Consider the following 16,344-nt stretch of genomic DNA (forward strand, 5'->3'; position numbering starts at 1 on the left):
ACAAATCCTGTCTGTGTCTATGGCTGTGAATTGTAGCCATGCAAAAGCAGTGCTCCATGTGCCTGCAGGGCTTGGCTGAGAGCAGCCAGGTGTAGCTGGAACCTGTCTGCAGTAAGGAAACAAAAATGGGATTTGTGAGTGCAGCATGGCCACAGCACTGTGGGTTCCAGTCTGATCCCTTGCCTGACAGCCTGGAGGTCTCAGTGGCATGCTCAGCACACTGAGTGGGAGCTGGATGCTGCCACTGCTGCTGGGCTGTTCTTGTATGGGGAGGTGCTCTGGGGTGTCCACTCTGCAGCTCAGGCAGGGAATTCTGCATCTCCCAGGCTGTGCCAGGAGCTGGAGCAGCACCTGCTTCCTCCTGTGGTTTGGCATTGCCCAGGCTGCCCTGTGGCTGTCAGGGCACAGGGAAGATCAGGCTGGGGCACGACAAGAGGCGCTGCCCTCAGAACAGGAGGAGGAAATGGCAGTAGAGTGTGACCTCCCAGTGCAGCACCCAGCTGCACAGCCTGTGCTCAGGGCTGCCTGGGGACTGTGCTCACTGCGTGCCTGGCCAAGGCCTGGCCTGTGCTCTTTATTCCCATCCACTCACCTTTTAACCCTCTCTCTGTTTTGGCCACTTTCAGAATAGGGTTTGAGGCAGAACAGGGAACTGGAGACTTCTCACCCCTTGACACTACAACCACTTTGCCACCAAGAACTGGTAATTTCAGCTCAGGCTCAAAGTCTTGCTACTTGAAGAGGAAGAATATCCTTTCTAACTGAAAGAAGGGATAGCTTATTTCCCCTCCAGCATTGCATCTACTTAATGCACTTACCCAGGGCTGTTTGTTAATTATTAAAAAGAAAGGTTCTGCTGCAACTGCTTGAAGAGGAAGAATATCCTTTTTAACTGAAAGAAGGGATAGCTTTTTTCCCCTCCAGCATTGCATCTACTTATGCACTTACCCAGGGCTGTTTGTTAATTATTGAAAAGAAAGGTTCTGCTGCAACTTGTAATGGATAATTGTACCCTACACAGTCGATAAAGATGGACAAGTGACTACTACAGCATTTAAGACCAGCAATTGGAGCAGCATTCTGATTAAATGAGGGGATTGAAAACTGGATCTGCCACCCAACAGCTGTGGAAGTAGCCTCTGCCTTATGAGAAACCATCCCACCCAACTTCACCATAGAAAATGTGCGGCTCAGGAGGAGGAAAAAAACCCAAAAACATGTACTCAGCTACTACTGCCAGGGAGATGCAGTGCCAGATGTCCATGTCTTGTTCTGGCATGAAAGCCCAGCTGTAATTGGCTGCATCTGTTGCTGGTTTGGGCCTGGCTTTTCGGAGGCATTTGCCAGTTAGTTTTGAGAGACAGAACCAAAACACCTGGGATGGAGGATGGAGCTCCTGTGTGTGCATTTGACTTGAACCTGAGCTGCTGTAAGTACATGAGCCTCCCTCCCCTGCCACACCTGCCCTAACTGCACTGAGCAGAGCCAAAGGGAGTGGGTTTGGGCCTTACCCTGTGGGCCTGCAGGTCTCCCCCAAAACTGCTGAAGCAGCCCCCCAGCCCCTGTCCTGGCCTCTCTGAAGTTAAAACACACCTGGGGAAGCTGCCTGCACCCCATGCTACTGCCTGAGCTCTGGGGGTCTCACTGAAGAGTTCTGGGGAACAGGTGACTGCACCAGCCTGGGTGCAAAGTGGAGTTCACAACTGGGGACAAGCAGGGATTACTTTGTTTTTGTCAGGCCATAATTCTGCAGCTGCTTGGAATGGGGAGAATTCTCAGCATTTGGAAAATCACCTGCCACCCTGGCATCATGATTTCACCTATTTAAAAGCATGTTGCTTGGAAAGAATCCTATAATCTTCTGGAATACTCACAGCACGTGGCTGATGTGCCATAGAGTATTTCTTCTATGCAGCAGTTACAGACCCTGGCTTAGGGGGTGGAAGGAAATTTCAATGCCCTGCCAGCTGGCTAACACATACTCCTACCTCTGCACCAGAAGGGAGCAGGGATGATGCTGTTCCTCCCATGATGTGAGCAGACTGGCCCAGCACAGCCTGTGCCCTCCTGTCAGCGTGGTGCCCATGGCACTGGGACCCCGTACCTGCCTGGCCTGTTTGGTGCACTGCAGCACCCTTGCATGGAGCACAGCCCGTGGGAGGGAGCAGCACATCCCTGCAGGGCTGGGCTTCAAACACCTCCCCCAGGCCAGGGCTGGGAGAGCAGGGTACAAACCTCACCAAGGGCAGCTGAGGGTGATGACTGAGGCTCCTCAGCACTGCTCAGAGCACGTCCAGGGCTCTCATCCCTGTTTCAGTAGGAAGGACAGCCAGCAACTGCTGTTCAAGAGGCCTTGTAAGACAGAGTGTTTGCTGAATGGGTGCTTAGAATAAAAGATGGGGTACCTCAGGCTAAGCACAAACACTCTCAGACCAGCCCGTCCACCATCTCACACCCTGTTCCCCCTTTGAGCTCCAGATCACCCTGAGGAGCCAGACACCATTACCCTGCCATGATCACCCTAGTGCCCCATTCTACTGGGCTGAAAGGCACCATCCTCCCAAAAACAATCCCCAGCACTGCCTCACCCAGCACCTTCCAGCACCACCGAGGGGCCCAGGCCTCCCACCCCCAAATCTTCTCCCCAGAACTGCTGCCATCCCAGTGTAGGGCCCACGTCTTTGGTGCTAAGATCCAGATGCTGAGTTCCTTTGCTGTAACTGCCAACCCTTTTTCAGGCCTGTTTCTCTTGGAATCAGCCTGGATGCATCTGTGAAGGGAGGGGATGGTGGACACAGGTCTAGGATGGGGCCTTTGGCCTTGGCACAGTCTGTTAAACCATGGTGTGGCTCCCTTGCCTGCTGAGGAGCAGGGAAGGCTCAGGTCATTGTGTCAGATGGATGCTGCTGCTCCTCTCCCAGGTGTTTATTCCATAACTCTCCAACTTCCCCTTTACAACTGTTAATTTTAGTAGGAGGAAGATTCTTGGTCTCACGTGCTTAAAACCATCAGCCACCTCTCTGGGAAGAGAAATCCCATCATTCAAATCTCACCCAACCTTTGTCTTCTAAACAGCCCTACCTTATTATTTACTTATTTCACAAGGAAAGTGGGAGATGGGGGATTTTGGGCTGTTCCTTGGCTTTGTCAGCAAACAACTGCAGCTTTTATAATGTACTGGGTTTTTCCATTCCCCTTCTAACATTCACACACCGTAGCACACACAAGGCACAGCACCACGAGCTGCACGTCCGTGCCACCATCAGCCAGGCGGGCACTGGTCCTGCCACCACCTCACTGCCTCCAAGGCAGGACACTCCCACAGAGGGCTCTAATCGCTCTCGGGCTGCCAGCAGGGGTGTTCCATAGCACTCGGTTTCAGATAACACCGAACCGTTACAATGGCTGACATCTGGCACCGTCTGCCTTAGGGCAGCACCGGGGACTCGGTCAGGAGGGCGCAGCCGCTGGCCCTGGAACCGAGTGAAACCGGGCCAGCCCCGTGCCACCGGGCCAGCCCGGCTGCTGGGCCAGGGCAGCTGCTCTCTGCTCCCACAGCACATTCCCTGATCCTGCTGTTCCCATGGAGCACTCAGCTCCCCTCTGATCCTTCAAGGGAAATGCAACCCCCCCAGCCCAACAAACCAACCCACACTTGTTGATATTAATAACTCATCATCAGCTGATGATGTCCCTGCAGGGTTAAAGTGAAAAATAACAGCATCATTAGACTGAGTTACGCTCCCTGCTTAGCAGGTCGTGACACCAATCATACCTGAGAGGAATTTTAGAAGGGTTTTTGGCAACCCTCAGCAAGTGAGCTGCTGGGTCACAGAGATTGGTGCGAGACAAATCTGGTTCTCCCACGAATTTGTTCACTTGCTTACTAAGAGAACAACAACAAAAAACCACCTGCAAATCTAAAGAAACTTTAAAACGTAGCATTTTTAATCCCACACAATTTTCTGTCAGTCTCCTAAAATCTACAGGCATCATTTTAAAAAATAAAAATATCCCCAAACAGAACAGTGTGGATTTTAACTCCAGCTTGGACTCGTTACCACATCCTTATGCTGCTGAGCACTCAAGGGGTCTGGCCTCCCAACCAACCACCTCAAAGCACAGACAGCAAAGGTGATGCATCCATCCCGTTTTAGAGCTCAGATTTTGATCTCCAGTGGTTCCTCTGTTAGAGGTCACCTGTGGTAACAGAACACATTCTCAGCCAGACAGACATGTTTCTGTCTGGTTTTGTAAGCCTGCAAACAAATTTAAACCTTAGGGGAAAAAAAACCCGCAGTTTATCTTTCAATAAAGGATTCCAGGTAGTACAACATGATTGATTGCAAATGGGCACCTCCAGCTCACCAAACACCTCCATGCCCCTAGCTTGTCCACATCGAATACGGGCCCATGGGGGTTCCCCCTTAAATCACATTTTTTTTCTTCTGCTTGTTTTGCCTTTTATAAAAATCGGTAATGTCAAACCTTTTTTGCTTTATCCAAGAACTGCTATGACTGAGACATGTGCCAGGTGGTCTCAAACCTCACCAACCTGAATAGTGTCCACTCCTCAGTAGCAAACTTTTTGCCAAGTATCAACTAATTATTTGGTGTGAATGAAAAACACTTTTATTCTTGATCAGGATTTGCTTCCTTGGTTGCTGGCCTCCTGGGAAGCTTCTATTCTCAAATAGAGACTCAACAGCAAAGCATCCAGACTCAAATTTACAAAATAAAAAGCAAACAGGACAAAAGAAAAACAGAGAACCAACCTTTCAGTCTCTGATACAGCACTAAGAACCTCCCTTCCCCTCCCACCTTGAAGGACACATATAAAGATGAAGGAGGTGCTCAAGGTTGGGATCTGAGAACTGCACTGGGCTGGGGCCTGGCTGCTCCTGCAGCACAGGGAACTCACCCTTCCTGCCTGGGCCACAAGAACTCGGATACCGCACAAGTTTAGAAATCCATCAGTGAACAAGGCTTTACTGACAACTTTTCATACAGTTAAAAAATAAAAATACAGAACAACAGCGGACAGTGTCACATATTAAAAACGAATAAAATGGGCTCTATTTAAAATTTTAATAGATATTATAGGTATTAAAATTAATTAGAAACTAAAAATCTTACCACTTTGGTCAAGGTGTTTTGAGCCTCAACCAAAATGATCAGCCTTAAAAACAATTGGGCTGTGTGACACACAAAGAAAACATGGAATTTGAAAAGACAGTGTGGGCTAGGCAGTGTCTTTGACTATAACTATCACCATATGTTCTTCTTCTAACTTCCCCAATGTCCTTAGTGCTGACTGGAGGTACTGCTGAGAGAACTCGCAAGGAGGGAACGCGTAAAGCATGCCTGTGCTGTCCCTGCCCTTTGCCCCTCCCACGGGCAGGCTGATAACCCCAGCAGCCTGCTTCTGTTTCAAGTAGGAGACCAGATTCCTGAGAAGCCGTCGCTGCAAGCCAGGCTCTACCACAGGGAAGGTCCCCTCGGCCCCTGCCCCTGCCGGGGCGGACTGGGTGGCCAGGAGCACGGCGTAGCCGTTGGGGCTGCCTTGTTTGATGCGCCGGGTGACTTCATCCAGCTTGGGCTGGTCCAGCCGAAGTCTCTGAGCGATTTTGAGCTGCGTCAGCTTCCCGCCGGATGAATGGTCTTTGAGGAGTCCGTTGATGACACCCAGGTCTCCCTCCAGGATGTGCATAGAGGTGGGGAAGCAGCTGTTTTTTAGCACAAGAAGCCCATTCCAAGCAAGCTGCAGTGTCTGAGCATATTCTGATAAATTCTTTAGCTTTTTGGTCTCGGATTTTGGCTCCTCGTGAGTTTTGGATTCCGATTCACCAGTTCGATGATTGCGTTCGCTGTCCCTTTTTTTGGGCTGGGGAGCGTCGGCCGGCTCGCGATGGGGTTTCTCCTCGGCCGCGTGACGATTGTTCTGGAGGGAGTTGCTCTGCTCCTTCTCGGCTCCGGGCTCTGTAGTGTGATTCTCCTTGCGAGCCCTGTCAGGGCTGCGGTCTAGAGCTGGCCCACTGGCCTTTGTCCTGCTTCTGTCCTCGTAAGGCGAGTGAGTAGTCCTCCCGCGGTCACTGGAAAGACTGCGGCGCCTCCGCCTCTCTTCCCACGGTTTGGGCACGCTGCGGTCGCCGTCGCTGCCCCAGCGCTCCCCGCTCCGGCTGCGCACGGACCGGCTGTAGCTCTCCAGGTTGTTCCTGCGCTCGGCGTTCTTGGCGGGGCTGGCCCACTCTGCCTCCACAAAGCTCCTGTCTCTGTCCGAGTACAGGAGGTGCGGAGGAGTCCTATCCCGCACCCTCAAGTCTTGCTCCAGGCTCCGGTGCCGGCTGTACCCGTCAGCCAGCAGCTCGTAGTGCACAGGGAGCGGCGCGGGCTGGTACTGCTGCGGGTATCTGGTCTCTTCTGCTTTGGCAAAATCCACTCGGAGCCTCCTCTCCGGTCCGCCCAAGGGAAAGCCCCTCATCTGCGCGCAGGCGGCCTGGGCAGCGTCCAGGCTCTCGTACTGGATGTAAGCGAAGCTGTCGCCCTTCACGTAGTCAATAGTCCTGATGCTGCCAAAGCGGTCGAACTCCCTGGCCAGGGCGGCCAGGGAGGTGCTGGGGCCAAGGCCCCCCACCCACAGCCGGGTGGTGGGGTTGGCTTTTCCGTAGCCGATTTTGATGGGGTTCCTGCCCACAACACGGCCCGACATGGCCACCTTGGCCCGGTGAGCCATGTCCAAGTTCTGGAACTTGAGGAAGGCGTAGGCACCGCCCTGGCCGCGTGCGGGGCGCTTGATCACCACCTCCTCGATGATGCCGTACTTCTCGAAGGCGCGCCTCAGCTCCACCTCCGACACGTTGTGGTCCAGGTTGCCGATGAAGAGGTTGCGGGTGGCTCTCTGGTCGTCCTCTGGCATCAGGTCTTCCTCGGCCACGATGGGGTAACTGTACGGGCGGCCGCGCTCGTCGTACAGCCCGTAGTAATCCAGGGCCCGCTCCCGCTCCCGGGAGAGCCCGATGGCGGCTGCTTCCAGCGCGAAGGCGGCGGCGGCGGCGTGGCGGGGCCGCGGCTCCCGCAGCAAGGGGCTGGTGACCGGCGACAGCGAGCGCTGCTTGTATTGGTAGGCGCTGTGCAGGGGCGGCAGGTACCCCAGCGGCTCCGGGGAGGGCGCGGGGGGCGGCGTGCGGCTGCGCCGGCCCCCGCGCAGGTACACGGGCTCCACCTTGAGCGGCCGGTCGTAGAGGAGCAGCTGCCGGGCCCGGGCGTGCCGGCGGGCGTCGCGGGCGTCCCCGGGGTGTCGGAAGTTCACGTAGGCGACGCGGCCGAGCTCGGGCGTGTGGGAGAGCTTGACACTGATGTCCCCGGCGCCCCCGCCCGCGAAGCGCTGGAAGAGGCGGAACAGCCCGTCCTCCAGCAGCTGGTCGGGCAGGGCCGCGCTCAGCCCGCTCACCAGCAGCGTCTTGTACTCGCAGGAGCCGGGCGGCTCCCCGGCCAGCCCGGCCGAGCCCCCGAGCGGCGCCAGCAGCAGCGAGGGCGCGGCGCCCGGCGGCGGCCCGGCCAGCAGCAGCGACGGGGCTACCACGGCGCCCGGCAGCGCCTTGGCGGGGAGCGAGCCCCGCAATCACGGCACACGGCACGGCTCCGCCCGGTACACTCCGGCGAACTTTAATGAAAGTCCCGTACAAAGCGCGGGGCCGGCGTCGCCCCTCAGAGCCTCGAGGCCGCCCCTCACAGTCCCCTCACAGGCCCGGTGTCGCCCCTCGGAGGCCCAGGATCGCCCCGGCCCTCAGAGGTCCGTCCGGGCGCCGGCCGCCCTCGGCGCGTACTTGGGCATCAGTTCGTGGATCCTGCGGATGAAGTCGTACTTCTCGACGCAGCCCTTGCACACCTCGCCCCAGTCATCCAGGATCCGCCGCAGCTCCTTGACGCGCAGCTTGCGCAGGTCGGCGGTGCTGAGGTCGATCTGCTTGTCTGTGGGGAGAGCAGAGCTGCGCTCAGACACGCCCGGTGGGCGAGGAAGCCAAAAGCCAAGGGGGAAAGAGGGGCCAGGGGTGGAAGGAACGTCTAAGTTAGGGTTGGGCAGCAAATAAGGCTCTTTATGGTAACAATTATTAGAAGACAGAAAGCTTGGTTGTAGTTTAGATGCAGGAGTCCCACATTAGCCCTGAAAGCCCCTTTATTACACGAGCAGCAACACTTCTTTTTCATTGGATAAAAGAAATGTGATTTCAAGGGAAAGATAAGAAAGTGACAATAACAAAAAGCTTTTTAGGAAGCAACACGACCTTAGTAGGAGAAATGAAAAATATAAAGATCCACAATCCAAGGGGTGTCTCCAGGGGGTGTAAGGGCAGCTATAAGGGAAAGCAGGAGGAGGCATTTCTATGCCTGTTTTTGTATTGGTCTTTCAGGAAGAGGAGTAATCTAGGAACATGAGTGTTCGAGGAAGGTGATGAGAAACAGAGAGTGGAATGCTCTGAGGAGGCACCAGGGGAGGTGAGAAAGCAGCATTTATCACCCTGCTGCTGGGAACAGGAGAGCAGCTGGGACTGCAGAGCTCAGCCACGGCCCTGAGCCCTGCCACAGTGACACCCCTGCCTGCTGCCAGCACAGGCTGTGGCACACACCCTCCCAAACATGACATTCCAAACAGCAACGTGAGCACAGCAGTGCTGCTACACCTGGGAGTTAGTTTTTCCAGGGTGATCAGAGTCCCTGCAGAAGCAGGAAGGGTTAGCAGTCTTACCTAAGCATCTCCATACAACTCTCTAGGATGTTCATGGAGAGCAACCTAGGTTGTGCAACCTAACTAGGCTACAGAACTCAGGACTGAGGAGTTTTAGGATGTTGCTTCACCCTCAGTCATCCACACCCCAGCAAATCATGGGCATTTCCTCTTGTACAGGCAACTCACCGTATTTTAGTTCACAGATCTGACTGTCTTTCTTCTTTAGCTTCTCACAGATCTTTTCCACAGGGATGTGGTGACTCATGGGCTTTGATACCTCGTTAATGATTTTGGTGGCTGCATCACTCGTGGCCCCAATGTAATAGCACTAGAGGAAAGAAAAGAGTGAAGTGGGGATGCATGGAAAAAAGCTTCTAAAAGCAGAGTTTTCTGTTCCTGTCCTCATGTGGTTTTGCAGCTCGATGTTTACACTTACAGAACCTCCCCAAGGGACTGCCAGAGCTGGGCAAAAGGAGCCTGAGCCCAGAATACTGAGCAGGTGTTTTCCATTGCAATGATTTTACAGCTGCTGAGGCTGGTCTTGTTTCTTAACTTTATAAAAATTGAACAGGATTAGGAATAAAGTCTTCTTCATGCAAAGAGCCTCTCTGAAGTGTTCCCCTCTGCATGTCAGATGGTATCTCTGTAGTTCTCTGAGGAGAGTTCAGGCCTTTTCCTTGGGCCTCTTCATTCACAAATTGCCTCTGGTTTTAGTTAGGGCAATTTGGTTTTCCTTTATTTAGTTTTCAGCTAAACAGGTGAAGAGTATAAATATTTTAACAGATTATATAGCACCCCAAATACCATTTAAGGGATGGGGAAGCCTTACAGCAAACAAAAGCTTTGTAATATCCGGTGCTTCAGTTACAGTGAGATGCCAGCCAGTCCAATCACTGCTGACAGGGTGGTGGGTTTTTTTCCTTTTTTTTAGGTAAAGAGATTGAACTCCTCAAGTCCTTTCATAAAAACTACAGGACCCACTGTGGCCACAGAGCCAGCAAAACCAGCCCCTGGGAAGCCACATCATACAAACTCAGCTTCCCCTCATTTGCAGGAGGGAAATATTACTGACTCCCCTACTTACCAGGCGATTCTCTTTGCCCTTTGCTTCTTTGCAGGATTTCAAGAGCTCCTTTTCAATACTGGAAGGTGTGAATTCAACATCATTGTCCTTTAGACTCTGGTAGAACCTTCCCAGGAATGTGACACACACTGGAAGGGAAGATGGATGGAGTTATCAGCCAGAGCAGCAGTCTCATGGCAGCTCTCAGGGGACACTTGCAGGGAAATGGAATTGGGGGTTTGGAATACAGAATTTTCTGAACTTCACCCATGGTTCAGAAGGTCATTCAGAGCACATGTGAATCAACAGCATGCCCTGGTACTTTTGGAGGCTTTGTGACAACCTGAGGAATGAGATCCATGGGAGTGTCTAGGGGTCTCTGTACACTGTCCTGAGTGAGCACAGGATCGTGTGATGGACACAAAACCACACCCATGCAAAAATGTACATTTAAAGTTGTCTTGCTGCTTTGGGAAGCAACTTGTAAGGACATGGGTGTCAAACCCAGTGCTGACTGAAAACCAACTCTGTACATAATCCTCTGAGACTCCCCATGAGCTGACTTCAGTAACAGGGGGTCACTGATTACCAGGCTGCTTCAGCTGAAATTACTTCCAAGAGAAAAAGAAATGTGATCCCATGCTATGTCCCCAAGGCACTTTTTCCTTCTTTCATTTCCACAAGCTTCTGATGCAATTTCAGATGGAAAGAGGGAAGACTCTTAGACATAACACAACTCCCACAAGAGCAGCTGCAGCTGAGAGGACAGATCCAAGCTCCTGCCTGTGGGAAGGGCTGCACAAGCCGGTCACTGCTCCTTCCCCTGCTCCTTCCCGTGGCAGCAGTCGCTCTGCACGTGCTCCAAAGTGCAGCAGCCCCGTGTGTGGCTGGGAAGGAGGGCACACAGCCTGTGGGATGACTGAGGGACACCCCGAGTGTCAGATTTTGGTCATCCTGCTGCTCACAACTCATCTGTGGATGTCAGCATCTCCTGGACTGAGCGCTCTTCAGTGCCCCCAGTTCCTGCTCAGCACCTGGAGATTCTCACTCCTTCCCATGCAAGATGAGTGCCAGGAGCCATTCTGCCTCTAAGGAACAGGTATGAGTTATGGCTTTTATGGGATTTGTTTACTCCAGCAGGAAGGGACTGGCACATATCATTGTCATTAGCAGCTTGTGTTCAACTCAGAACACAATGCATGGCACAGTAATTGGGCATGACAGGAAATGGAGTATGGCCATCACAGACTGAGCAGAAATGTACTCTCATTATATTAAAACTAGAACTAATTATAAGATGGGCCATTTTGGAAAACACTTTTTGTATGCATACAGCACACCCTTATTTACCTCCCATCAGTCTGTCCCCAGTCACAGACACACTGATGTCCACTGTAAGCTGTTGGGGAGTGAAAACTTTGGGAAGAAAAAACTTCCTGCAGGCAGTAACACTGATGGCCACTGAAGGATAGAAACATGTTTCCAGTCTAGTGCTGTGACAGCAGCTGAAGTTTTGATTTATGGGGTTCCCTCCCCTCACTCTGTCTTACTGTAGAAAAGGGATATTAGTATCCCAAACTCCCAAACAGCTACTGGAGCACCCCCTCAAGTTCTTCTTGCTTCACTTGGGGAAGCTGTTCAGTTCACTGCACAGGAGCAGCTTAATTTGCTGCGCAGCTCAACAGGTTCCACCCCCGAGGCGTTTGTGTTTCCGTGGTACACAAAGGGCCCGAACTGATCGGGATCAGCTGCTCACGGCTGCTGGCCGTGCGCACCGAGAGGACTCCGAGCACTCCGCAACACTGCGATGACTAACGGGGAGTCCCGGCGAGTAACCTCACTCACGTTCTCCCGCTCCCTGCCCCGGGCACCCGGCAGGGACCGCCAGGCAGTGCCGAGCTGCGACAGCGCTGCTCTCCCGGCCTGGACACGGTCCGGTCTCCCGGAGCCGTCGCTCCTCTTTCCCGTGGGGACTCCACACTACCTCGGCAACTTCCCGACAGAGTGCGGTACCCTCGGAAGGGAGATCCCGTCCCCGGCGCGGGCACGGCTGGAAGCCCCGCCCCGCCTGCCCCGCGGGCCGCCCGGCGCATCGCCCCGGCACCGGGCGGTCCCGAGCACCGCCCCGGCAGCGGCCACCTGCGAGCGGCGCCCGGCCAGGCCCGTCCGCACTCAGCCAGACTTGGGAGACTTTTCCTGCCGCTGGAGGCAGCGCTCCCCCGGCCCGGCCCGGCCGCGGCGGCCGTCACTCGGGGCTGTCACAGCCCCAAGGCTGCTCCGCGTCCCGGCCCCACAACCTGGCGGACGGGCCAGACCGCGGGGGACGGCGGCGAGGAACGGCCTCCCCCCGCCGTGCCCGCGGGCCCGGCCCGGCCGCACTCACCCTCGCAGTCCCCGTCGCGCAGCGCTCGGCCACCGGCCGGCAGCAGGAGCAGAGCCAGCGCCGCGCAAAGCCCGTGTGCCGCCCGCATCCCGCCTCGCCCGGCAGCACCCGCCGCACCGGCACCACCGGCACCGCCACCCCGCACCGGCTGCCCCCGCCGCCGCCGCCCCATTGGCCCGCTCCCCGCCCGGCCGCCACGCTCTCCGCTCCCATTGGCCGCGCCGTCGCCTCCACGAGAGAGTTGGCGGCCGCTGATTGGGGAGAGGCGGCGGAGCGGCGGCGCGCGGCGCGGGTCCCCGCCCCCCTGCGCTGCCATCTTTGTTGAGGGCAGGGCGCTCGCGAGCGCTCCCTGAGGGCGGCCGCGGGCGCCATCTTGGAAAGGGGCAGATCCTCGCACCTGCGGGCGGGCGGGGCCCGGGATGCACTCTGCGCTCTCCCGGCGGAGCGGGGCCGGTGCGGCAGCGCAAGGTGGGCCTGAGGGGTGGCTCGGGGCCCCCGAGCGGCCTGGAGTCGGCGGGGCAGAGGGGCGGGCGGTTCGTGCGATGGGTGTCCCTGAGGGGTGGGAGCAGCTCGGTGCCGGCGCGGGCACAGCCCTCACGGGTGGCTCGGGGCACACCCTGTGAGGTACCAGGACTGGATGCTTTGAGGAGGGACAGCTGAGAGGTCAAAATAGCGACCTGTGCACTTGTTTCTGGCTTCTTGTGTGGGTGTTTTTGCAGAACGAAATTTTTTTGTTTAATTCCAACTTAATATCCTAGCTGCCGGGCCTGTCACCTTTTGCTCAGTCACATAGGAGGATTCTTGGGGTTGTCTGGTGCTGGGGCTATGAGTTGGACTTTGGTGATCCTTGTGGGTCTTTTCCAACTCAGAATATTTTTATTCTGTTCCAAAAGTCCTCATAGTTTGTGCTGTTAACTACCTTCAACAACCCCCATCACTGTAAGTTTTTAACTGAAATTCCCTTGAAGTTGGCAGAGGAGCACACCCGCTGCTTTGTGTGTAACTGTATCCAGTGAAGGAAGGAGAGGCAAAGTCACACAGCCCTGCGCCATCACAAGGGAGCTCCGTGAGCTCTCCTGCACAGGCAGGCTCTTGCTGCAGCCTGGTGGGGCAGTGCCTAATCAGGATTTCCTTGCAGATCATCAGGTGCAAGTGAGAAGCTGACGAGGTGAGACAGGCAGTGTGGGGAGGAGGAGCACCTGGTTCAGGAAAGGTCACTGCAGGTGAGCAGTAATTAGGGCATTAATTACCAGTGAGAGTACATCGTGTGTTTATTAGGAGACGTGGTTTTGCACATTTCTGGATCTTTTTATCTCTCCAAATGTGGTTATTAAGATCAATATAAATATTATTAAGTCAGTCCATAATGATTTACAGAATTGCTCAATATTAGTATACTTTAGGAAGATTATTGGCTTTTTAAAAATTATGCTCGTTGCCCACTAAAGTCACTTAGCTGTGCAGAGAAGTGGTGGCTTGAAGTGCCCTTGTTTCTTATCAGGATAGTGGCCAAAAGAGCTGTGAGATGCAGTGGCTTCGTAATTAGGTGTGAATAGAGCTTAAATTTGGAATTAGGAGACTTTAGGAAGGTCATAATAAGGACAGAGTTTACCTGCCAAAATAGTGCAGTTATGAAACATCTTCAAAGTAGGAACTTTACACATTTTTGTGGAACAGGAGACAAGTGATTAATAAAATCACTTGGTTTTGGATTGGGAAATGAGCCTCTGTATTTCAATGTGGGATCCTCAGATGGGTCTGAGGAAGAACAAGGACTCCTTTGGTGTTTTGGTTTTTTTTGTTCTTTTTATTTACAGTTTGTTTCAGCAGCTAGAATGGATTCCTTGCATTTTACTTTGTGCTTCTTCTTGATCCATGGTGGGGTTTTTGGGGCTCTGTTTGTTCCACCACCCTCCAGGCCCCGTTTCTGTGAAGCATTAGGGGTTTGTCCTGGCTGAGAGCTGGTGATGGAGAGCTTGTGCTGGTCCTCACTGTTGTTTCTTCCCAGTATCCAGTCCAGCCCTGGGCTTTGTCAGTGTGAAGCTGGTCCCCCCTGTCCTCATCACTCTGGAGCCTTGTCCAAAGTCCCTCTCCCGCTCTTTTGGAATGCCTTTAGGCACTGGGAGGTGCTCTAGGTCTGCATGGAACCTTCTCTGCTCTGGGCTAGCCAGCCAGTGGAGTGGGCAGGAGAGTGAATTTGGCTCAGTGGATCTGTGGGGATTGGGGTCGTTGGGAAGTGCAGGGAAGCAGAGGCTGTTCCTGGCAGCTGTGGGGCTGTGTGAGAACACAAAGCTCTTACAGCCACGGCGAGGGATGAAGGGTCAGCCTGGGCTTGGGCTGTGAGGACAGAGAAGTGAGTTCTGTCAGGGGGACAGGAAACAGCTTGGGGAGAGGTGATGCAATATTGCTGTGAATGAATGCTGAACAGAAGATGCAGTGTGATAGATCTACTGTTCCAAATTTGGGGTTAATTTGTGTGGGATTGACAGTAAAGGCCATCAAAAGAGAGAAATGGTGTTTGAACCTTCTCTTAAGACACCTGAGCTTGGAGCTGTGCCTTGTGAGCTGTGTTTGTGTCCATGGCTTGTTAAGAGTCATCCAGAGATGGAGGCACATTTATGCATAGGGTGTAGAAGGCTGAATCTTTCATCTGCCAGGTTAGAGTCATTTCTAGAGGTTTAATTTCTCCTCTTATCAGCTTTGTAATGAAATTCATACTGAGTCAGACAAGTCATATTTTGAAACTGTGCTGAAGTTTTCTTATTTAGATAAGAGGTATTTGGACATGGGATTTAGATTTCAATCTGACTAGTGGCAGCTTAAATAAAGTATTGGACTTGCACTGAAAAAAAATTGTTCTGTTGGATTTAACAGAAACTAGAGCATTTTTAAAACTCTTGTTTAAATCTTTTGTTGTGCCAAAACACAGTTTTTATTACCTGTGCTTGGTTAATAAATACTTTTTGTCCAAATAAAAAATACTTAACTAAGATTTAATAAGCTGGCTTGAAAACACTCTCAAAGGGTCTGATTGAAGACAGGGTGAAGGGTTGGGAACATAAGTCCTAGCAGGAGTGGCTGAGGATATAAGGTGTTGAGGCTGGAGGTCTTATCACTCTTTACAGCTGCCTGGAAGGTTGTAGCCAGGTGTGGGTCAGCCTTTTCTCCCAGGGGACAAGGGACAAGAGGAGAGGAAATGGCCCCAAGTTGTGTCAGAGAAGGTTCAGGTTGGATATTAGGAAAAATTTCTTCACTGAAAGGATGGTTAAGCCCTGGAAGAGGTTGCCCAGAGAAATGGTGGAGTCACCATCCCTGGAAGTGTTCAAAAACCACGTGGATATGGCACTTCACAATATGGTTTAGAGGGCAGAGTGGTATTTGGTTGAAGATCTGGGAGGTCTTTTCCAACCGGAATGACTCCATGGTTCTATTCTATGACTGATACAGACTTCAGTACTCTGTTACAGTTTCTCTTCTCAGTATTTGTATCTGGTGTGTGTCAAGGGTGCCTTGGCAGTCCTCGTACATCCTGGGGCCACCTGAAGACTCAGACTTGCTGCTAAATGTCTTTTGGTTTCAAAGTTTTTTTGTTGGTTTGTCAAGACTTTAAATGAGTTATTTGGTCTCCTGTACAATGACCTGGTTTATTAGTGGTAATGGAAGAAAATTTGAGATTAGGAGCCTGTAGAAGTCACCATAGCTCTCAGTTCCCAAATCCTGTGTTCCTACATGTCTTTCACAGCTATTCTGTTAAAATGATCAGTATCTAAGTACAATTGCAATAAAAGAGTAGCAGTCTTTTAGACAGTGAGGCAGTGGTGGTTTAACCCCAGCTGATAAGGAAGTGGCCCCCAGCCACTCCACTGCTGGCCTAGGGGAGAGCTTTCTCTGAGAGTATTGCCCCAAAACTGTGCCTGGGGCTGTTGCAAGTGCCCATGTACCTGACTAGCCCAGGAGGGGGCTGTACCTGCTGCTTGCTTCAAGAAGTTGATATTAAATAACAATTAAACATGGAAGCCATTCCCTCACCACACACAAAGTCCTTTAGGTTGCCCCCATTTTTCTCATTCACACAAAGGTGGGAAGTGAGGGCTCTTCCTTGTCTCTTGTGAGGGTTTGGAGCAGCCTGAGGATAGCCCTGCCTCAAGGACAGCAATGACCATACAGCTG

General features: G+C 53.0%; 2 protein-coding genes across 2 annotated transcripts; both read right to left on the minus strand.

Moving 5' to 3' along the window:
* Window positions 1–4,609: 4,609 nt before the first annotated feature.
* RBM15B (RNA binding motif protein 15B) lies at window positions 4,610–7,621 on the minus strand (the record flags this gene model as incomplete). Its single annotated transcript, XM_039734193.1, has 1 exon — window positions 4,610–7,621. A coding segment is annotated over one exon (2,379 nt), but the record flags the coding sequence as incomplete, so codon positions are not given.
* Window positions 7,622–7,644: 23 nt separating this feature from the next.
* Window positions 7,645–12,338, minus strand: MANF (mesencephalic astrocyte derived neurotrophic factor). Its single transcript, XM_039734289.1, has 4 exons — window positions 12,175–12,338; window positions 9,813–9,940; window positions 8,915–9,056; window positions 7,645–7,971 (listed from the first exon to the last, which is right to left on the minus strand). The coding sequence occupies exons 1-4, from the start codon at window positions 12,260–12,262 to the stop codon at window positions 7,787–7,789; spliced, it is 543 nt and encodes a 180-aa protein (XP_039590223.1). The 5' UTR covers window positions 12,263–12,338; the 3' UTR covers window positions 7,645–7,786.
* Window positions 12,339–16,344: the final 4,006 nt, after the last annotated feature.

Source organism: Passer montanus, unplaced genomic scaffold (genome assembly GCF_014805655.1).
Source record: "Passer montanus isolate IOZ18808 unplaced genomic scaffold, ASM1480565v1 scaffold9, whole genome shotgun sequence".
Lineage (NCBI taxonomy): Eukaryota > Metazoa > Chordata > Aves > Passeriformes > Passeridae > Passer > Passer montanus.